At 40.5% G+C, this 23,250-nt stretch overlaps 2 protein-coding genes and 1 non-coding gene across 4 annotated transcripts; 2 read left to right on the forward strand and 1 right to left on the reverse strand.

Annotated features, from left to right (window-relative positions):
* Positions 1 to 173: 173 nt before the first annotated feature.
* Positions 174 to 246, forward strand: trnaf-gaa (transfer RNA phenylalanine (anticodon GAA)). Its single transcript has one exon. It is a non-coding gene; the product is annotated as a tRNA-Phe (tRNA).
* A 1,635-nt stretch (positions 247 to 1,881) lies between these two features.
* rab7a (RAB7a, member RAS oncogene family) lies at positions 1,882 to 15,279 on the forward strand. Its single transcript, XM_061784672.1, has 6 exons — positions 1,882 to 2,278; positions 7,164 to 7,226; positions 7,426 to 7,552; positions 13,492 to 13,710; positions 13,797 to 13,925; positions 13,997 to 15,279. Exons 2-6 carry the CDS (start codon positions 7,174 to 7,176, stop codon positions 14,090 to 14,092), a joined length of 624 nt encoding a protein of 207 aa, XP_061640656.1. The 5' UTR covers positions 1,882 to 2,278; positions 7,164 to 7,173; the 3' UTR covers positions 14,093 to 15,279.
* hmces (5-hydroxymethylcytosine binding, ES cell specific) lies at positions 14,957 to 23,172 on the reverse strand. 2 transcript variants are annotated; one of them, XM_061784671.1, is made up of 7 exons: positions 23,019 to 23,172; positions 22,677 to 22,890; positions 20,366 to 20,509; positions 18,331 to 18,486; positions 17,377 to 17,531; positions 17,117 to 17,309; positions 14,957 to 15,594 (listed from the first exon to the last, which is right to left on the reverse strand). In XM_061784671.1, exons 2-7 carry the CDS (start codon positions 22,863 to 22,865, stop codon positions 15,409 to 15,411), a joined length of 1,023 nt encoding a protein of 340 aa, XP_061640655.1. In that variant the 5' UTR covers positions 22,866 to 22,890; positions 23,019 to 23,172; the 3' UTR covers positions 14,957 to 15,408. The 2 variants fall into 2 exon arrangements, with proteins under 2 accessions (XP_061640655.1, XP_061640654.1); XM_061784670.1 differs by having other exon boundaries at positions 17,377 to 17,534.
* Positions 23,173 to 23,250: the final 78 nt, after the last annotated feature.

Below are 23,250 nucleotides of genomic sequence, written 5' to 3' on the forward strand. Positions count from 1 at the left end.
CTTTGGACGTACGTATTTCTTTTTTAAATGACCGCTTTTAAAATCCCTTTTATTATACTGTATCTGGCCTTTAAAAACTCGGTGTTCTGACTGCAGTTTTGCACACAGGTGTTTGGGCGTGCAGTAGTATGTAGTTGCTCCTTTATATGTAACGTGGTGAACCAGACAGACGGGCCGAAATAGCTCAGTTGGGAGAGCGTTAGACTGAAGATCTAAAGGTCCCTGGTTCGATCCCGGGTTTCGGCAGAGGGTGGCATATTTTTGCAGTAGAACCCTTAAAAGGTGAAACTCGTTACAAAATAAGCAATAGAAATCATTGTAAATTGCAAACGTGGTGATAATCTGCGTTTACAGTAAATTGAAGCACATATTGGTGTAAAACAAGACACTTGGTAAGGGTAAAATTAATGTTTTACTTCCAAAGTTCACATTTTAATAACTTGGCACAACGGTTAAAAAAAAACAAAAAACTTTGGGCACAAAATAGTTTCATTCATGAACTGGCAATTGTTTGATGTTGCCAGCGAGCCATTTTTTATGACCATTTTCAAAAGTCCAGATCATATTTTAGGCTCTCAAATTTGAATAAGCAAAACAAATAATTCATGGACATCTGTTTGAGCATAGGAAAATTGATCAACATTTTGCCCATTTTCTGAGATGTTTGGAATTAAAACACTACTCCCCCACCCCCAACTCAAAATGAGTGCCAAATTTGCCAAATTTGAAATCTAAAAATCCTCTGTGGCCCACCAAAACTTTAAAAAAAAAAACAACCAAGATGAAACAGGGATAAATAATTCCTAAAGATATAATTGTCATACCTGTGTACCATTCCATTAATACTGCAGCACAAAGTCTGAGCAGAAAGTAAGGGGGGGTTGTTTCTAGCATTACTATATTGTAATGCCCTCATATGTGGTCAAGGATGACATGGTTGGCGATGCATTTTAGATTGCTTTATTGCCACGAGCGGCTGCTATCAGCTACAACTCACGATCAAGCTAACTTGAACCAACGTTCGTTGCACTTTCATCTGAAATGTTCCTTTGTGCTTTGCTCTATCACCTTTGCTGACGTCACAACCGCCAATCAACAGGCCCGCCCTTAAACAGCCCACACTCAGAATTAGAGAATCACAGTAATATACGAACTGTTTGCGTAAATGAATACCACACAATCATATATTTTTTTTCATATTTTGATAGAGCATGACATGTAAACATTCACAGGACAGGGAAGAAAAGTAACCAAACCCATGGATTTAACAAAACTATTGCAGTTTAGCAAAATTCCTGGCATATCAGTATGAATAGCAGTGTGAATAGCTCTCTTGGAGTTCTGGTACAGCATCACAATCGGGTTGAAGTCAGAACTTTGACTGGGGCACATGTATTTTCTTCTTCTGAAGCCTATTTGTTAATTTGCTTCTGTGTTTTAGATCATTGTCCTGATGCAACACCCATCCTCTTTTGAGCTGCAACTGTTGCACAGATGCCCTCAAGTTTTTTTCTGCAAAATATTTTGATAAACTTGTGAATTCATTTTTTCATTGATTACAGAAAGGTGTCCAGGCCCAGAGGAACCAAAGCACACCCATAACATGATGCTCCCTCCACCATGCTTCACAGTTGGGATAAGATTTTTATGTTGGTGTCAGGACACCTATAATTTATACCAAAATAAATGCTTGTTGTTTCTGTATTTTGCGCATGGATTATTTGAAATAGCATGTCCTCCAATTCTGGAACGACCCAAATCCATTTGAAAAACTTATCAATTCTGTGTGAAAGCGTGCGCCTGCCTGCTGTTATTATTATTATTATTGGCTGGGCTGGATGGAGCAGCTGAGCAAGGCGTAGCCAGCGTGTGACGTCGTCGTACCCGACGGCGCTTGTTTTGGAGGAAGTGGACGACAGAGAGAAAAGTGGACGACAGCGAGTAGCGAGAGTGGCTAACGGCTTGGTTTAGCTTAGCTCATTAGCTCGACATACAGGAAAAGCCAACGTCAACGACAACAAGACACCAGTGTAGCAAATCGACAAGTGAGATTACGCTGCCACTGACAGCGCTCACTTCGACTAGCAGAGTTAGTGAGGACGGATAGTTATCATATATTAGGACATTGTCGAGGCTTCAAAGGGGCACTCTTGCTACGACAGACATTTAAAAGGAACTGCTAGCCCCCGTTTTGCTAATCTGCGCGTTAGATAACGTTAGGAACGGAGGCTGAGGAAAAGTCCGCTTTTGGTATTTTTACCACAGGATCGTCTCACAGGTATGGTTTATGATATTTTCACACGTTGGTTCCGTCAATATCAGCGGCGAATCTTGTTAACATTTCCCAACATCCGTTGTTCTGCTAAACGTTAGCCGAATCGATAGCTGGTGGTGAAAACGAGCAAAAATGTGACTAAAAAAGTAAATAATCGCTTTGCACTCATGATGCAACGTTTCAAGATGTGTTACATAGTTTGTATCTATTTGTTGGTGTGTGTTTTGGTTTTGTTTTGTCATCGGGTGTTTTCACGGGAGTAAAATGATGACGGTGCATTCGCTGTCATCGAATACCTGGATGTACTTGTGCTTCTCGGTTACGTTTTTCTTTTTTTTTTTTTTTCTTTTCACACTAATGGCCGTTATTGAAGCCCTGTTTGCCGAGCTCAAAACTGCTTGGTAAGTCATGGTTCCGTCAGCCGTGTGTTGTCCAACCATGTGATCCGTCGCTGACAATGTGTCATGGGGTGCAGATTAGGAGCGCCGCTGCCCTCGCACTTTGGCACCCTTTACAAGCGTTGTGGTCTCTCTCCGTGCATTATTTCCCACGAAATAAGCCAAACGAAAAGTGGAAGTACACCTCCTGACTGTTTGTTGAGGAAAAATAGTTAAAACTCTAAAATTAATCCAATCAAGTGACACGAGTTTGGACTTTGGTCGGCCCAGCTGGATGTAGTGCTTTAATGGTGCATTCAGCACACGCAGCTGAAGTGAGGAATGCTTAGTGATGTTTCTGAACTCGGGTTAAATGTGATTATGAGTGCCTATTATGCTAGTATAGTCATTCCACCTGTAAATCACTACAATCGTCTTACTTTGCATGTAAATGCAGGTATTTCAATGCTTGCCCCCACCTCAGTGTTTGACTCATTTAGATACAATAGAAAAATAATACATTTATTTAGAACAAAAACATGCAGTCATCAGTCTTTTTTCTCATAGAGTAAAAAACGTGTATTGATTAACACTGGTTCCATTCTTAATGCTGTCTTGTGACTGTGGTTTGTTCATTTAGGTCTTTTCACTCTTGTGATCATAGTGCGAATTCGCAAGAACGTGATGTGCATTTGTCAGTTTGAGCTTATTATGCAGCTTTATTTACAAAGAAACCCATAGAGTTGGTAAAGCTACACATCGTCGCTGTCGGACTCGCATCGTTCAAGTTTGTATCATGGCTTATGTTGCCATTATATACTGTTGTGCACCAACATCAACACAACACCACCCCAAAATCATGATCACCTTGCAGCCTTTAGACTGGTCAGATGGCTCACATGAGCCAGCAGACTCTCAGTCAAAAGTCTTAGAGCCATGGGTGATGCAGTAAAACAATCAGAGTTGTACCTAAACAAATTCAATGAGCGAAAGTTCATGAACTAGTTAATATTTTGTGTGAACGTGAACTGAACTTCATTTCTGCCTAATAAACGTAATTGAGAACACACTCATTCTGGCGTCAAAGAATGGTTTTTGACGAAAGTTCATTTTCTTCAAGAGACAAAACCTGTCTGAATACACTTAAGTGCCTTCATATGTCAGCGGATAAAAGCTGTTTTTGGCAACCTATTCAGTGCGGCCACAGAATGCATAAGGGGAATAGGCCGTCAGGAATATATTGAGAGAAAACACTATGAATTAGTTCAGTTTTGTAATGGTAAATTTTGTTCAAAATTTTGAATTATGAACTAAGCTACAGTTTTTTCCAAAATTATTGCAACGGCAAGGTCAATTCTTTTGTTTTTGTTGGATGCTGAAGACATTTGGGTTTCACATCAAAAGATGAATATGAGACAAAAGTTCAGAATTTCAGCTTTTGTTTCATGCTATTTACATCAAGATGTGTTAAACTCGGGACAGAGCACCTTTTCGTTTGAAGCCATCTACTTTTCAAGTGAGCAAAAGTACTGGAACAGACTTATTAAATTAACTTAAAGTGATTACCATTTAATATTTGGTGGCATAACCCTTACTTGCAGTAACCACATCAAGCCTGCAACCCGTTGACTTCACCAGACTGTTGCATTCTTCATTTGAAATGCTTTTCGAGGCCTTTACTGCAGCCTCTTTCAGTTCTTGTTTGTTTCTGGGGGTTTCTCCCGTCAGTCTCCTCTTCAGGAGGAAAAATGCATGTTCTATTGGGTTAAGGTCCAGTGATTGACTTGGCCAGTCTAAAGGCTTCTTTATACTTGCGAGGATGGCAACCACGCTGACGTCACTGCGGCTGTCCCGTGCGTAGTTTGCCTTTTATACTCGAGCACAACCCACGCGCGCAGTTTTGAAAATGTACTGCAGTTCACCTCCAAGTCGGGGGTGTCGCTACGGCTGGTATTGGCTAGGACACCACAGGGTGGAGTTGCCGCTGCATTTTTTGGGTGATTTCCGGTAGCCGTTTTAACTTTCCTTTCAGTAACAAGGAACCAATCAACAACAATGGCGACTGTGGAACAGTGTCTGCAAGAACAAATGGACCTAGATGACCAGATGATGTTTAATTATGCTGCAAAATCGATCAAGAAGGCGGCGGCGTAGATGGTATGTAGAACCAAGGGGCGCTCTGAGTACGTCATCACAGCATGTGACTAAAACGGACGACTCACAAGAAATGATCTCCGCTGCGTTCAATGCCCAGCAACTATTTTTGCCGTGTGCGCGTCAAGCTACGCAGAGGGGCCACGCGGGGCAATTCGTCGGTCATGTGATGCAATGCGGGCTTTGTAGGCCGCACGACCACGGGAGTATAAAGAGGCCTTGAGACCTTCCACTTTTCCCCCTGATGAAGTCCTTTGTTGTGTTGGCAATGTGTTTTGGGTCATTGTCTTGTTGCATGGTAAAGCTTCTCCAGATTAGTTTGGACGCATTTTTTTTTTTGTAAATGGCCAGACAAAATGGTTTTGTAGACTTCAGAATTCATTCTGCTGCTACCATCATGAGTTACATCATCAATAAAGACTAGTGAGCCTGTTCCAGAAGCAGCCATGCAAGCCCAGGCCATGACATTACCTCCACCATGCTTCACAGATGAGCTTGTGTGTTCTGGATCATAAGCAGATTTTTTTATTCTCCATATTTTGGCCTTTCCTTCACTTTGGTAGAGGTTAATCTTGGTCTCATCAGTCCATAAAACTTTGTTCCAAGACCTTTGTGGCTCATCTCTGTACTGCTTTGCAAAATCCAATGTTGCCTTCCGATTCCTTTTGCTGATGAGTGGTTTGCATCTTGTGTTATGGGCTGTATATTTATTCTCTCGAAGTCTTCTTCAAACAGTGGATTGTGATACCTTCACCCCTGCCATGTGGAGGTTGGCAGTGATGTCACTGACTTGTGTTTGGGTGTTTCGTCACAGCTCTCATAATCTTACTGTCTTTAACTCCTGTTGATTCCCTTGGCCGACCTGTTCGTTGTCTGTTGCTCAGTACACCAGTAGTTTTTCTTTTTCGGGAAATTCCAAATTGTTGTATTGGCTATGCCCAATGTTTGTGCAATAGCGCTGATTGATTTTCCCTCTTCTCATCATCAAAATGGTTTGCTTTTCTCCGATATACAGCTTGTTGGTCTTCATGTTTGCGTAACAACAAATGCAATTTTCACAGGTAAGACCCAAAGCCAAAAAACAAAGCACTATCTAATGTTTAAGCAGTCAATCTAAAAGGCAACACCTGAGAAACTAGACACACCCATCAGTCACATGTTCCAATACTTTTGTTCACTTGAAAAGTGGGTGGCTTCAAACACAAGGTGCTCTGTCCAGAGTTGTTTTACACATCTAGATGTAAATACCATGAAATAAAAGCTGATATTATGAACTGTTGTCTCATATTCAATAGTCTTTTGAATATCTTTCTAGTCTTTCTTTTTTTAATCTGCAAAAAGTCAACAATTCCGTTTTTTTTCTGTCAATATGGGGTGCTGTGTGTACATTGATTTAAAAAAAAAAAAAAAAAATCACTTAAATTATTTTAGGAAATGGATGCACTATAACAGAATGAACAATTTAAGAGGGTTAAAAAAAGTTGACCTGATTGAGCAAAACCATTGAGATAATTGGATTAAGTGCATTAAAATTGTCCTTAATCAGCTAAAAAAATCTTGACAATATATTTGTTGACTAGTGTTGTATGTGCCTAGGAAGAGAGTATCTTCACAGAAAGACATGCATTAGATTCTTATTTAATTATTCTTGTCAACCTTGCCATATGATACTGAGCAGCCAGGACAGAGACGTGTGGACTGCTTTCCCAAATTAAAGTACACAGCGTCCTCCGTTTACGTCAGGTCCGACATACGACATTTCGAGATGAAGAACAGTGCACGACATAATAGAACTTTGTAACACAGCACAAGAAGGCACACCCATTACTGCCGTCCTTATTGTATTTCATTTTATTTGTTCCCTCAGTGTTTTTCATACAAATATTTACTCTAATTATGACTTTTATACTCCATGTAGGCTAGTGATAGACTATGGTAGGGAGTAGGAACGGAACTTTGACGTGATCCCCTCTGTAAGTTACATTTTGGTCATATTGATCTTCTGTGCCATAACTGGTGCCGTGTAGTAGGGTGGCATCACAAAAAGCCAAAGAAATTGCAATGTGGGATTATAAATGCTCACTGAACTAAAGTCTTATATGACATCATTCCTGACGCTGGTTCAAGATCGTATTTTTATTAAAAATTACAATACACAATAATGTGAATGAATTGCATGTCGAGGCTATTATTATCATCCTTGTCTGTTTGCACATTTTTGTAATATCTATTTTTCCTGTGGTGTTGTACGTATCTAGAACAATTGTGCTGCTTTGGAGCGATCTGTCCACTTTGGGGGAGTTCCTGCATATTTGAGTTTTAATTTCCCCTCTATGGTTTTTTTTTTTTCATTCCAGCTGAGGCACAATGACTTCAAGGAAGAAAGTCCTCCTCAAAGTCATCATCCTCGGAGACTCCGGGTGAGTGGTCCTGCTCCTTAAAGCTCAAGTGGCTTCCACTGCACCTGGGATGGATGCATTACTGTAAAGAGCACCACTTGTTCTGTTCTCACCACTCTACAACAAATGCACACAAACACAGAAATTAAAGAAATAATTTATTTTTTTTTGTCCCTGACCTTCAACTCGGCTTAATTTCCTGTGCTTGGTTCCTGTCTAGAGTGGGGAAGACCTCGTTGATGAACCAGTATGTGAATAAGAAGTTCAGTAACCAGTACAAAGCCACGATAGGTGCGGACTTCTTGACGAAAGAAGTCATGGTGGATGACAGACTTGTCACAATGCAGGTATTTAACCCATGCTGTAACTTCGGCAACAATTCCAAGAGATACTGTAAATACAATTGCATCTAATTGCACCCTACCAATCAAAAGTTTGGACACAGTTTCTCATTCAATAGCAGTAGAAAGTGTGTCCATACCTTTGATTGGTAGTGTACGTATTTGATATATAGTCACTGCACAAAGCGAAATATGTCATCATTTTATTTGTTATAATTTTGATCATTATAGCTTGCAGCTAATGAAAACCCAAAATTCACCGTCTCAAGAAATGCAGGGTCCGACAAGCCTTTTTGAGTGGTGGACTTAGATCTAACACAATCCTTTGTGAGGACAGTACTTGATTTCTGATTTTGTTTTTCTGTAATTTCCAGTTGGAAATATTAGTCCCTTGCAGGGTCCAACTGTCCCATCATGAAACCTTTATTAACTGTACACAAAATGGTTGAAGTAACATTTAATATTTGTAACTGCACATAGAAATGTACAAATAAGTGATGAACTGCTTCATAATAGGTCATCATTTGTTGATTCATGACCACAGCATCGTGAACATAGAAGTGACGTAAGGCATTCGCAGAGGTTTTTTTAACACCCTTAACAGTCAGACAAGTGTAAAATAAGTATTAAATGACTGTATATTAAAACAAAACGAACAATAAATAATGTGCTCACCAGTAACCTTATGCGTGGCGGACACAGTGGCACGTACAGAGGGGGAGGATTAGTGTCATTGTGTTTGGGAGGTGAGTCTCTTCCCAGTGTACATTTCATTCATCATCTTTTAATAAAAAGAATACCTAAGATGTATTTAGTGCCTTTCAAGGGACCCAAGGACACAGTAAAATTTACAAACCTCAATTCCAATAAGTTTGGACGTTGTGTAAAACATAAATAAAAACAGACTACAATGATTTGCAAATCCTTTTCAACCTACAGTCCCCTCCAAAGTGATTTAGTATTTGGTGGCATAACCCTTACTTGGAATAACTGCTTCAAGCTTGCAACCCATTGACTTCACCAGACTGTTGCATTCTGCATTTGAAATGCTTTTCTTGGCCTTTACTACAGCCTCTTTCAGTTCTCAGTTGCTTCTGAGGGTTTCTCCCTTCAGTCTCCTCTTCAGGAGGTAAAATGCATGCTCTATTCGGTTAAAGTCCGGTGATTGACTTGGCCAGTATAAGACCTTCCACTTTCCCCCCCTGATGTGGTCCTTTGTTGTGTTTCGGAGTGTATTGGGTCATTGTCTTGTTGCATGATGAAGCTTCTGCCGATTAGTTTTGATGCATTTTTCTGTAAATTGCCAGACAAAATGGTTCTGTAGACTTCAGAATTCGTTCTGCTGCTACCATCATGAGTTACATCATCAATTAAGACGAGTGAGCCCATTCCAGAAGCAGCCATGCAAGCCCAAGGCATGACATTACCTCCACCATGCTTCACAGATGAGCGTGTGTGTTTTGGATCATAAGCAGATCCTTTCTTTCTCCATATTTTGGGCTTTCCATCACTTAAAGGTAAAGGTTAATCTTGATCTCATCAGTCCATAAAACCTTGTTCCAAAACTTTTTAGGTTAATCTTTGTACTACTTTGCAAAATCCAATGTGGCCTTCCGATTGTTTTTGCTAATGAGTGGTTTGCATCTTGTGGTATGGCCTGTATATTTCTTCTCTCAAAGTCTTCTTCGGACAGTGGATTGTGATACCTTCACCCCTGCCCTGTGGAGGTTGGCAGTGATGTCACTGACTTTCTTTATCAGGACATTCCAAATTGTTGTATTGGGTATGCCCAATGTTTGTGCAATAGCTCTGATGGATTTTACCTCTTCTCTCAGCTTCAAAATGATTTGGTTTTCTCCCATAAACAGCTCTATGGTCTTCATGTTTGCTTAACAGCAAATGCAGTTTTCACAGGTGAATAAACAAGCACTATCTAATGTTTAAGCAATCAATCTAAAAGGCAACACCTAAGCAACTAGAAACACCCATCAGTCATATTGTTCCAATACTACTTAATTCCTTGCTGTTCCAATACTTTTGGAGGGGACTATATCTTCAATAGAATACACTACAAAGACAATATATTAAATGCTCAAACTGATGAACATTATCGTTTTTTTCCAAATATTCTTATTTTGAATTTGATGCCTGTAACATGTTCCCAAACCGTTCGGAAAGGGCCAACAAAAGACTGTGGGAAAGTTGAAGAATGTGAAAGAAACTGCTATGCAAAGTGTAGGCCACATATCAACAACACCCAGAAACGCGGACAGCTTCTGGGGGCCCTAATTAATGAGATGGAGTGACGAAAAGTGGAAAAGTGTGCTGTGGTCTGACGAGTCCACAATTCACAGTTTATGGAAATCATGGCTGTTGAGTCCTCCAGGCCAAAGAGGAAAAGAGCCATCCGGATTGTTCTCAGCACAAAGTTCAAAAGCCAGAATCTGTGATGGTATGCGGGTGTGTTAACGCCCATGATATGGATAACTTGCACATCTGTGAAGGCATCATTAATGCTGAAAGGTACATATGGGTTTTGGACCGACATATGCTGCCATCAAAGCAACTTATTTTTCAGGGATGCTCCCTTCTTATATCAGCAAGACAATGCCAGGCCACATTCTACATGTCTTACAACAGGGTGGCTTGGTAGTCAAAGAGTGCCAGTAGTAGACTGGCCTGCCAGCAGCTCAGATGTGTCTCCCATTTGAAAATGTGTGACTCATTATGAAGGGCAAAATATGACAACGGAGACCCCGGACTATTGAGCAACTGAAGTTGTACATCAAGCAAGAATGGGAAATAATTGCACCTACAAAGCTTCAACAAATAGTGTCCTCAGTTCCCATATGCTTATTGAATGTTTTTAAAAGCAAAGGTGATGGAACACAGTGGTAAACTTGCCCCGTTTCCAACTTTTTCTGAATATGTTGCAGTCATCAAATTAAAAATGAATGAATATTTGCAAAGGACAAGAAAGATTGTTTGAAGATTAAATATCTTGTCTTTGTTGTGTATTCGATTGAATATAGGTTGAAAAGGATTTGCAAGTCGTTGTATTGTTTTTATTTACGTTTTACATAATGTCCCAACTTCATTGGAATTGAGGTTTGTACGCAGTTTTATGGTTCTAATACAGTGCGTTGTTCTGCTGTTCGCAGTTTTTTATTTTTATTTTTTTAAAACACGCCTGACTTGCGCACCTTTCACCTACGTGCATTCTCCCATACAGACTTCTGACATCCACCGTGCATAGCTTGGAAATTTCTGCGCAACCACCAAAGGGGCGTGACTCATTGATGTCTGAGGTTGGCTGTAAATCATGGAGCATGAAGTTTTCCTGAGAACCATAAATGTAATTAAAATCTAGCGCACACTAAATATTAAAATACATTACAAAGCGGATGTGTCGTCAGCCAGTCATGACGTGAGCGTCGCTCCTGCTAGCACACACTTGGAAGAATAGCATGTATCTTTATTCTGTATGAAGTAGTTCGAATAAAAGTAATTTATTCAGAATACTGTGTTTATGGCTGAATACGTTTGGAGGTCCATCAATCAAAAAGGGAGTGTGCCTCCCATGTATAGAGCAGCGGTACCCAACCTTCTTTGCACCACAGAGCGGGCGAGTCACTTTAACATATTTGACAAATGATAAAGCAAATAAAAACAAATGATTCAATATATAATAAAAGCACACAGCTGCATGCCTTTGCTGACTCAAGCACACGAGAACATGGCCCATAGTTATTTAGCCGTAATATTAGTAATACATTTCATATAGAGTCAAATAGTATTATTAATACATTAAACATTACACTTGACATGTCATGCGAAGGTCACAAATACCTCACATTTTTTAAACATTTTTACAAGTGTAAAAAGTTTCCCATTGTTAAAACGTAAAAACACTACCCATGAACCTAACCTACGTTTGACTGCTCTGAATGTGTCAGCTTCCTGCTGATATCATTTGTCTTCTCTTACCCCTGTTGAGGCTGCTACTTCTTTTAGAGTGTCACAAAAAAAGTCGAAAAGCTTTAACATGTTTTTACATCTGAGGTCTTTTAATGAGAGCAGTTTGAATTCAGAAGATTTTCAGAGGTATAGTATATCCTCAGTTGTACGACCTCTGGCTTTTTGATTTACGAGTGCCCCAACTCAGGGATCTCGTTTTATGCGCGCCCCACATCTGAGACGCACAAAAATTAGTAGAGACACATGAAGCATATTCAATCTGCGTCTGTAGACGCATGGCTTAAGACCAATTTGCTGCGCGTGCATGTGGGGAGAGCGCTTCCACACACAGCGAATCAAAAGTAAGAATTCCGTCTTAGTGCTAGCCAATTAGAGGCAGAGTAGGGTGGGTTATCGTTCCATAAATACAATGGACACAGAGTTTTTTCTGGACTCTATACATTTTTATTGTTGTGGTGACACCCACACCGTCACTCACGACGCAACTAGCTGCTGGCAGAATGGTGTTTGCCCCGTAAATACACACAACTGGGACACTTAAGGGGAAAGTAACTAACTGTTTATTACATTTGCTAGCCTGTGAGGCTAATGAGCTAAGGGCTAGAGCTAAAAAGCCCACTCGACCGCAGTGACATCATTAAAACGTCAGCGCTCGGAGTTTGGTGTGTGTGTTCCTCACATAACGCACACACCCACACTCACACAACTGTTTCTAAATCATAACCACAGCGCCACACGTTACCAATATTCAGGCAGTAGTTGACTTCAGCAAACTCATTTTCAGCATAATTTGATTGACAGGTAAAGGTCTCACATCACAGTCCAGCAGTTCAATGGCGGACCTTAGATTACTTTTCATGTATCCTTTATTTAACCAAGTAAAAGCTTATTGAGAGAGAACATTTCTTTTTTCAAATGCCAAGAGGCTATACAAATTATACAGGCATCAGAAATGATACATTTCATAACACGACAACATTCATACAACATATAAAAATAAAGACTAACAGTGATATTAAAATGTAAGGCATCTGATTTACAAACCGTGACAAAGCTCAAACGCTTTCAAGTACATAGATGGTGTTTTTTTAATTCATTGAAATTTGGCAGGCTTTAATGGGTTAATGACTCCATACCTCTATACCTATTTAATATTTAAGTTCAATTTTTCCGAACAGCCTGAGTGATTTATGATATGATTTAATATTTTATTTATTGTTGTACATTAAATTGGCAGTGTTCAATGTTCTTTAGAATTGAAAGTGAATTGTTTTTTAAAATTTATTATGCTCTATAATATCATTGTCAGTGGTCTAAATAAAAAAAACATCAACAATAGTATCATTTATCGTGACAATTTTTGGGAAAATACATCGTCCTAAAAAAAATGCAATTGTGACAGGCTGAAACAATGTACTGAGCGAGAGCGATGAATAAAACTAAAATATTGTTCATATAAAAATCTGCAGTATAGGTGGGCGACAAAGCAACAACCGTCATATAGCGGAGAACTGTATCTGTACTCTGTGATAAGTTGCAGGTATTCATTATTCCAGGGCTGGGACTCATTGTTTCCATACGTGCATCCTGTGAGTGCCAGTCTCAAATATAAAATGATCTATGCAACTTAAGAGTTATTGAAGTTATGAGCCATCTCGTGGTTATTTTTTGTTTTTGTTTGGTTTTGCGCGCCAAGATTTGAGTTACAAGCGATCTTAAGATACACCGCCGGTCGAGTGAAGCGGAAACAGGTGTGAAACAGTTACCTGTTTATTTAATGGAAAAACAGTCAAAAGGGCAAATACAAAATGAAAACACTCACAAAAAGCATGGAACAAATGATCACACTGAACTGCCTGTATGGTGAATACTATACTTATACTAATAAATGGAGCAAGGTCAAGTTGCCACTGTATACGTTCTCAATCCCTGTCATTCCGTTGCAATTTCTTTTGATTTTGTGTCAGATTTGGGACACAGCAGGTCAGGAGAGGTTCCAGTCTTTAGGGGTGGCGTTCTACCGCGGGGCAGACTGCTGCGTTTTGGTGTTTGACGTGACGGCCCCCAACACCTTCAAGACTCTCGACAGCTGGAGGGACGAGTTCCTGATCCAGGCCAGCCCCCGAGACCCGGAGAACTTCCCCTTTGTGGTTCTCGGCAACAAGATTGACTTAGAGAACAGACAGGTGTCCCGACGGACTTCCTCTTTTTGTTCTTTTTAAGCTTTTTAACTCTGCCCTAAAATATTCCACATGCTCCTGTGTACATTCAGGTCACCACCAAGCGGGCACAGGCCTGGTGTCAGAGCAAAAACAACATCCCTTATTTTGAAACTAGCGCCAAAGAGGCTATCAACGTGGAGCAGGCCTTCCAGACTATTGCACGTAACGCTCTCAAACAGGTAACGCGTTTATGGTAAGATGACAACTCTGGCCGAACATTTGCAACTCCTCTGTCTGTCTTTATAACCAGGAGACCGAGGTGGAGTTGTACAACGAGTTCCCGGAGCCGATTAAGCTGGACAGGAACGAGCGAGCCAAGCCTTCAGCGGAGACCTGCAGCTGCTGAGGACCCTGGAGATTTGCGTCATGGCCCTCATCACCCCGTCATGCCTTGTCTAAATATCCTTCCTTCCCATGACCCACCATGATGACCCCTCATGCCCACCATACAAGCAGCGTCTTGCTCACCAATTTGACATGACCAACATGCTGCACCCTCCTCCTTATATATGGGAAACACGCATTTTCTATCAAGTATCGGTCTCCTAGCCCAAAGAACACCTTAAACATTGTATGCTTATTATTCCTGTCCAGTATTTTCCCACGTTTAAATGGCAACAGATGTTTTCAGTTCTATGAATATTGCTGCTTTCACAATCACTTGTTTTATGTTGAGCTCAAACATCCTATTCGTCTTTGTGTTTCAGAGAGTAAAACTGGATTGTTTTTGTTTTTTTTCTGTAGCTTTGGTGGTTATTGTCTTACATTCACAGGGCGCCACTACTGCAAATGCATGAATAGAGGAAACACTGCTCCCCTCCTTTGTTATTTGTGTTGTGGCTTTGAGTCACGCTGCACCTCACACAACCTTCAAACAGAATAAATGTTAGGGATCGAGATTAAAATTTGGATGATCAGACTGTGACAATTCCATTCCAATTGACCATTGATGTTCTCGTAATTGGTACACAATGATGAAAATTAAGAGAATTTACAAGTCCCGTCACTCAAGTGTGCAGGTTGTTGTTGTGTTCGTTCAAAATAACCCTATTGTGGAGCAACATGAAACTGGCCTATGGCTGGTTAGCGCTGTTCTTCTTGACTTGTACAGTAATTACTTCTTGGTGCAACATGAAACAAATCAAGATACTAAGGTCACTCCTACTTTGGTCCTGGAGAAGTAGTACAACTATCATTCATAACGCAGTACTCTTAGCCAATACATTTATTTTAATTGACAACAAATTAAAGGACTTCTGTACAATTCCAATCATTTTGTGGAGAAGACAAACATGTAAATCTCTATCTTACTGCCAGTTGCTTGAAGTGCTTGACATAGCCAATCGTCTGAATCATGTTAAAATGGAAATGAACTACATTAGAATTCTGATCGCTGTCAGACTAACTTTGAAAGCAAAAGTGAGATGGTGGAAGTAGTGGCATTCATCATTATATATAAATATGATAAATGCATAGTAAAGTTTCAAAATGTCTTTGCCTTTCAAATAAGGGTAATAAAAACCTTAAAATTCAGCAACCTTCTTATTTCTGAAATTCCATAACCACCATTGAACACTGGTACAATATATATATATTTGTGTGGCTCATAACGGTACAAGAATGTCATTTGAGGGCTGAAATACAAAACCGAGTAGTTCTCTTTTACTGGGTTCTTGGTTTTTTGTTGGCCTCCTGCAGACACTGCTGAAGCGCTCCTGTAGACTTGTTGGGAGTGTCTGTCTTGTCTCTTTCCTCCTGACTGTTCCAAGCCTCCGACTCTTTCCTCTTTGAAGAGCCGCTGGCCAGCCAGCTCATCATCATCTTGCTGCTGGCTGTCTGCTTGAGTACCTGTAGGGGATACATGGTCACATTTGTCAGCAGACTTTAAAGCTCAACCATTTCGACCACACGTATGCAGGGTCGTCGTGTTCGTGGGGGATGAGAGGTCTCCACACCCACTTTTTTTTTTTTAATAGCTTGCTTTGCCTCTTTACACTTTTTTTTTTTTTTTTTTAATATGTTGACCCAGGAGTTGAGAAAACTTATCAGACAACAGGGTGATGCTAAGAGGTTGATAACCTGTAACCCCAAGGTAATTTTAGCCAATGGCTGAAAGGCACAAGATAGAAAAATGTAATTTCTGGAAAAGGACAATCCATCCATCATCTCGTACATAGTATCCACTTTTTGCGACATTTTTGTTTGTTGGTGTCCCATGAGATTTTTCAATTGTAAAATATGTGCCTTGGCTCCATAAAGTTTGGAAATCACTGCTCTAGTCAGATCATGTATTCTAATCAGTCAGGTCAAACCAACATTACAACATGAAAGAAATAATTGGTGCTAACTTACTATAATTAAATTACTTTATTGTAATTAAATTACTTCACACACACCAAAATAGAGCAAGATTTCGACAGAACGCCTGCATATTCACAACTGTTAGTACTAGCACTAGCTTGCTAGGCTACAAAATGTTGCCTGCATGCAGGCCATTTCGCATTAAAAGTACGTGAACATACCTCAAGCAACCCTTAAATGAACGTCTTCTCCCGAACACGGGTGACCACCAATACACATTTTCCCCCATTTTGCTCTTACATAAACACAGCGCGATCCAATTTTGTTGTCGTCGCCATGGTAACGAGTGTATCCGGTCGCGTTTTGAGTTGACACAATGAAGCCCAGTGATCGTAAAAAATGGGATGCGGTGGTAACGGTATACAAGATTTTATTGCAGTAGTCTGACATCGTGCAATCGTGAAAGACCAAATTTGTCTTGTAGTCTGATCTGGCAGTGCAATCGTGAAAGACCAAATTTGTCTTGTAGTCTGAGCTGGGCATTACGTGTTGTCTGTCCCACACTGCTGAGATGTTTTTTTTTAACTATTGGTGGTGAGATATTTACAGCACTACATCAAAAGACAAGCGACAAGGCTAAAAATAAAATTGCTTTTGGATTTGAACATACTCTACACGACGGCGACGTGGAGTAAATGTCTTTTGCGGAGTCATTGATCGGATCGGCGAATAATGACATTAAAGCCGATCAGCATAAAATGCTAATTATCGGCCGATACCGATCAGACCGGTGCAAAGTCTACCCTATACTGGTTGCAAGTTAATCACAGGCCACATATGGGATAAAGAAATAATAATAATATGCACTATTGAAAGATGAAGATTTTTTTTTGACAAAATTGCGCATTATACACAAAGAATTATGGTATATTCGATACAGTATATATTGTTACGTGCCCCAAGGAGCCGCCAGAGACTATATATTTTATATACTATCCAGTATATATTATTTTTTTTAACATTTTTACGTGGTATTCATGTGGCTTAAGTAGCGCATTAAATTGAGTACCTTTTTCTGATTTAGGTCCACAGGCTGAAGGCACTCAGGAGAGTTGTTACGAGAATTATTGACAAGCGATGAGACGGGATGATAGGTCAATATGTCTTGAGACTGGAGCAGTTTCAAAGCATCCAGAGATTTCACCTCCCCAAAATCAAGCCATCTCCTCACTTCCTCCTCTCCAGCCAAGACGGCTGGCATCCTGTAACAGACAACATCTTCAGCTCCTAAGCAAAGCAAAGGTTTAAAGGTGTATCTTCAATCCTCACCTGTCATGGATACTGTGGAGATTTGGGGAAGCGCTCACAGTTATTACACTGTAGGTGTAGAGGGTCTCTCCTCCAGAAGGAGGTGTCCAACAGTCAAATAGTCCTGCCATGGTCAGCAACCTCCAGCCTGTCCACTCATCAGATGTTTTTTCTGGCTGCTAACACAACACAGAAAAAGTTAATGCAGTGAACCAGCATTTATCACAGACCCTAACCAACAATAGATGAAAATCGTCCAACTAGAGCTGTGGTTTCCAACCTTCATGGAGCCAAGGCACGTATTTTACAACTGAAAAATCTCATGGCACACCAACAAACAAAAATGTCACAAAAAGTGGATACGTTAATTACTATATGTACTTCCTGCCATCTAATAGAAAAGTATTTATCAGTTGTCTGTCACTATGCGTCACTGGCATAAATAGATGAACAAAGATACATTATTTCTTGTAAAAAAAAATTTTGAGCAATTAAGTAAAATTTTATAATTTCCCACGGCACACCTGAAGAGCGCTCACGGCACACTGGTTGAGAATCACTGATCTCGAGAGACCACATAAAAAATAGACTTGTACTTACTGTAACACACTTTTTAAATACATAAAACGTACTTGAATACACACAAAAACTTAAAAAAGGATATAATTTTTTTTTTGTATTGTAGTGTGCGTTAGACACGCATGTGCCTTTCAAGAGGCAGGGCCTGGTGGAATAATGTGACGCCAGCGAGTCTGTGTGTCAGTGTCTGGGCATGGGCTGTGGCTGACAGTAGCTTGTGCCTGAGTGTGATCATTGTTTCAGGTTTCGTCCTTCCCGCGTTCGATAAATCGCAAGTGCATCGGCGACTGTGGCGCTCCTTTCCCACATGCAAGGGCATTACAGTACGTATACAAAAATATATATATAGTGGGGAAACTATACTAGGGTGACTTCTGGCAAAAAATATTGACTTGCCTCAGTCGCATCATTGGCAGGATCTTGTTTCTCCTCACAGGATCTCAGAGTCTGAGGAAAGTAGATGAAAAATGGCTGCTTTTCTTTCTCCTGCCGCCTCCACTCGTAGAAGCCATCAGCAAGGATGACGCAGCGCTGTCCTTTCAGCAGGGTCTCCTTGGTGGTAAAGCAAAGCTATATGTTAAAGGGGACATCTTATGGAAGCTGGATTTTTTTAATAGTTTGTCTACAAATTGTTGGTCTAAGCAGGTTGGTGGACGCCCACTGTTCTCAGGTTCGGCGTTCAAAATTCAAATCTCAGCCCCAGCCTTCCTCTGGGGTTTGCATTTTCCAGGGTACCTACACATTTGAGATTTCAAAATTCCATACTTTTTCCAGACCCTAATTTCCAAACTTCTCAGTAAACAATTAAAATAATTTGTGACATTTGAGTTCTGAGGGGCGGCACGGTGGACAACTGGTTAGCACATCTGCCTAACAGTTCTGAGGACGCGGGTTCAAATCCAGCCTAGTCTGTGTGGAATTTGCATGCTCTCCCCGTGCCTGCGCAGGTTTTCTCCGGGTACTCTGGTTTCCTCCCACATCCCAACAACATGCATGGTAGGTTAACTGAAGACTCTAAATTGCCTGTGAATGTGAGTGTGAATGATTGTTTATGTGTTCTGCAATTGGCTGGCAGCGGGCTCAGGGTGTACCCCGACTCTCGCCCGAAGATAGTTGGGATAGGCTCCAGCACGCCTGCGACCCTAGTGAGCATAAGCAGTATGGAAAATGGATGGATGGAGTAAATAGATGATGATATATATCATTAGCCTAATAGCATAATTGCCTAAGTCATTTTCGTTAAACAAGATAAAAACAAAAAAATTCAACAAACTAGAAGAGTCCCGTTGCTTCGATTGAACCTTTGTGTACTTCCATGACCTGGTGATTGAGAATCTACACGTACATAAACAAAAGCATAATTTTTTAGCAAGCACACTGTTATTTTTTATTAATATTGTGACAGTAATTTATAAATGACTTGGGCTACTTATACCCTGCAGTGTGAATCCACAGACACATATCCGATTTAGCTCCACATATGAAAAAAGCCTGGGTCAGATTTGAAAAAAACAAAATCATGCATGTCACATTGGGGAAAAACATTTCAGAATTGACCTGCATTGTGAACACAGCTTTGGGAAATTATACAATTAGATAATAGAATATTTACGTTGTTGACGCAAGCTCTCAGGCTGGCAATGCTGTACTCTCGGTCAGTCTTCGTTGACTGGATGGCGGAATAAAATTGTCGCAGGGTATCATTCAAAACATCAGCGCTGAAGTGTTCAGTTCGTATTTGTCATTTTTTGTGCCAAGCGTTTTCATCGCTTATTTTTATATTTTGTTGTTTTCTTTGCGTTGATTTCATCCTGCTCATATGTGAGTTGAGTGAAATCTTACCGAGTTAAAGCTTGAGACGTTTGAAGGGTGTACATTATCAGCTGATACTGTACACTGATGGAATTTTCTGAGCCAATCAGAATCGAGGATTCACCAAGACCATCGTGTAATACTGTGCTCTCACACAATAATTGTAGCTGGGCTTATAAGTGCCTAAAAAAAAACACACACACAGATCGATCTATTTACTTTTTAAATATTCTCAATTTGTTGTTTCCCAAAAAGGAGCTGTTGTAACAGTCTTTGAAACACGAATATTTTTCCATACTATTGTTTCCATTTTCCATACTTTGAAAGGCCTGGAAATTTATGAAATCAAATTCCTTACTTTCTATACTTTCCATACTAGGAACTATTCTTTCCTGTGCCTGTTTGGGTTCTCACATTCCAGAAACATGCCTGTTCAGTTAATCCAAGCCTCTAAAATGTCCATAGGTGTGAATGTAAGTGTGAATGGTTGTTCATTTGTGCCCTGCGATAGACTAGTGATCAGTGGAGGGTGTACCCCACCTATCGTGGATAGATGGATGTACTGTATCTTTTAAATCTAATATATCTGTATTATATCTGTATATTTGCCACAAAGTACCTTGTAAGACTTTTTCTGCAGGATGTTTTCACTGCGACAGTTGCTGGTGCTGTACTGCATCTTGCTTGGGTCATTCTCTTTAAACCAGGAAGGGACCAGGCCCCAACGCATGGAAGCCAAAATACACTCATCCACGGGAGCATTCTGCACACAAATTGACATCATGTGAGCTACCAGCAAATGAGATTCAAAAGTATTGTATTAAAAATTATGTCTTTACAAAGATAATACTTATGTTATATGTAATAATATTATTATTGTGGTTGTAGTTTGCACTTGTGTATTACAGTGATTCACAACCATTATGAAATGACACATCAGTGTGCAGAACAGATCCACTTTGTGTGCTGCAGGAAATTATCATATTTCACTTATTTTGTCCAAATTATATGATATAATTACTACTAATAAGACTTAGACTTGCCTTATTGTCATTCAATAAACACACAGTCAGTGCACATATTAAACGAAATTTCGGAACACAGTCAGCACACAAACTGGAGTTAGGGAGAGACAGAGTGCAACAGAGCAACGTTATAGAGTGAGAGACTAAATACAGCTAGGGCGAAAAAATGAGCGTCAAATTAGTATGTAAAAATTGGACATGTTTTAAAGTTAATTAACAGTTCGAGGTCAGAGTACAGACTGCAAAATCAAAATTTCATGTCAGGCAGGCTCCACAAACAAAAATAAAACAATCTGCATTTAACATATGCCTTCTGTTAGGGAACTCGCGGTTAATGAATGAGTGTGTCTACTGCAACTATTGCTGCTCCTAAAATAGTTTAACAATACACAAAAATATCTCAGTTTTTTGATGGTCCTTTATTTAGGTATGTTACTAAATCCAGAAAACTGGCAGCTATTTTCTTTCCATTTCGCTGTGCTGGATTTCGGGCACGTGGATTTAGGGGAGGTCCACCAAAATCGCGTTTTCTCATTGTTTTGCACATTGTTTTGTTCTTTTCAGATTACGTTTATAAGAAATCAATCAAAAGCAACCACGTTTTTAAAAATTGAATCAGATGAGATTTTCTGTGGTTCTGACAAAGATGCAAATGTTCCTCGATTTTGGCGTAAAAAAAAAAAATCACACGTTCATAGGATTCGGACACGATACAAATCTAAATGGACGTAATTCACTTTTAGTAGTCAGGGTCCGACATTTACGGTGGCCCGGGGTCACTACGCCACTGTGTCGGGCCACCACCTACATATAGACACTGGCCCGTTTGGGCATGTACACATTTCTAAGTCACCCTTCAAAAATGGCCCAAAACTGCATTTTCTGTGTCGGCCTGAAATTCTTATCACCGAAACATCCCGTTCAAGGCAGGATGTTGAGATGAAATAAGGAGAAACTGCAATCAGCACCGCCTGACTGGATAAACGGGCACAAATTCGGGTTAGCCGAAGCTAACGCCACTAGCCACTTGCACTTTTCCATATTGACCCCCCAAGTTAGCGCTTACTGTAAAACTAAACGCACAACAAAAATGATTACCCACATTTTATATTCAAATACAAGACATCGTTTTAGAAATCGCCAGATTAATGCTAACAGTAAATAGAGCGTTATTAGGATTGCCACATAGTTTCTAGGCAGGACACGCCCTACTGCAACATGATGGGCTCCTGCGTTGCGGGAAGGGCAGGCTACGCAGATGTAACGAGATGACCATCCCAAACATGTATCGCATTTTTCCATTTCTGAGCTGCTTCTCCTCACTAGGGTTGCGGGCGTGCTGGAGCCTATCCCAGCTGTCATCGGGCAGGAGGCGGGGTACACCCTGAACTGGTTGCCAGCCAATCGCAGGGCACATAGAAACAAACAACCATTCGCACTCACAGTCATGCCTACGGACAATTTAGAGTCTCCAATTAATGCATGTTTTTGGGATGTGGGAGGAAACCGGAGTGCCCGGAGAAAACCCACGCAGGCACGGGGAGAACATGCAAACTCCACACAGTCGGAGACGGGGATTGAACCCCACACCTCAGAACTGTGAGGCTGACGCTCTAACCAGTCGGCCACCGTGCCGCTGTATCGTATTTGTACGAAATAAATACAAAGACGTTTGTTATGGTTAGGTTTAGGGCTAGGGTTGGGGCTTAAGGCGATAGTCATGGCTAAAAGCATTGGCATGTTTTTAGCCATGAATGTATTTTTTTTTTTGATATACGGTTATTTAGGGAAATTTAGAACCATACCTAGTTTATGTTTGTATTTTAAAGTTTATTTATTATTGCACTCTGAGTATGTGAATTAATAAAGCAATACAAGTAATGCATGTTCAATTTGTGTTTTCACCTTATCAAAGTGCCTGTGGGAGAGCAGCACGGGGCTCATAGACTGGGGGCTCTTGTTGTAGGAGGGTCGGTATTTGTCCGCGTCTCCCTCCTTCCAGCCAGGCTGTCTCCGCTCTCCGCGCCGGTTCCTGTACGAGCAGGCTCGGGTCACCTCATCCGGAGCCAGAGTGCACGCAGTTCTTCCACACATTTCACCGGCAAACCGCGGCGTTCTCCTAAAACAAAAAAATCGTGACACACAGGCTAAAAGTAAGCTAACATGTCTAGTGTTGTGATGATAAATTAGCATGTAATGTTAGTCTAACTATACCTTCAAGTCCTCGTTTGAAAAAGTTAAACTTACCTGTGTCTTATTTGGGCTGCGTAACTCTGTCGTGCGTACTACAGCGTGTTGGTGTTTGTTGTCAGGAATATGTCTTTTGACGGCTTGGGGAGGAGATATGCCCGGACAGATTGAATTGCCCCAGTGTGTATTCGTGACGTCATTGTGACGCGCCTCACTCTCACCGTTTTGAGCTAAAATGGCGGCGTTAGATGGGAAAGAAAATATTTAGTGTCAATAACTAAAAATGTGA

The sequence above is a fragment of the Phyllopteryx taeniolatus genome, chromosome 9, assembly GCF_024500385.1.
Source record: "Phyllopteryx taeniolatus isolate TA_2022b chromosome 9, UOR_Ptae_1.2, whole genome shotgun sequence".
Taxonomy (NCBI): domain Eukaryota; kingdom Metazoa; phylum Chordata; class Actinopteri; order Syngnathiformes; family Syngnathidae; genus Phyllopteryx; species Phyllopteryx taeniolatus.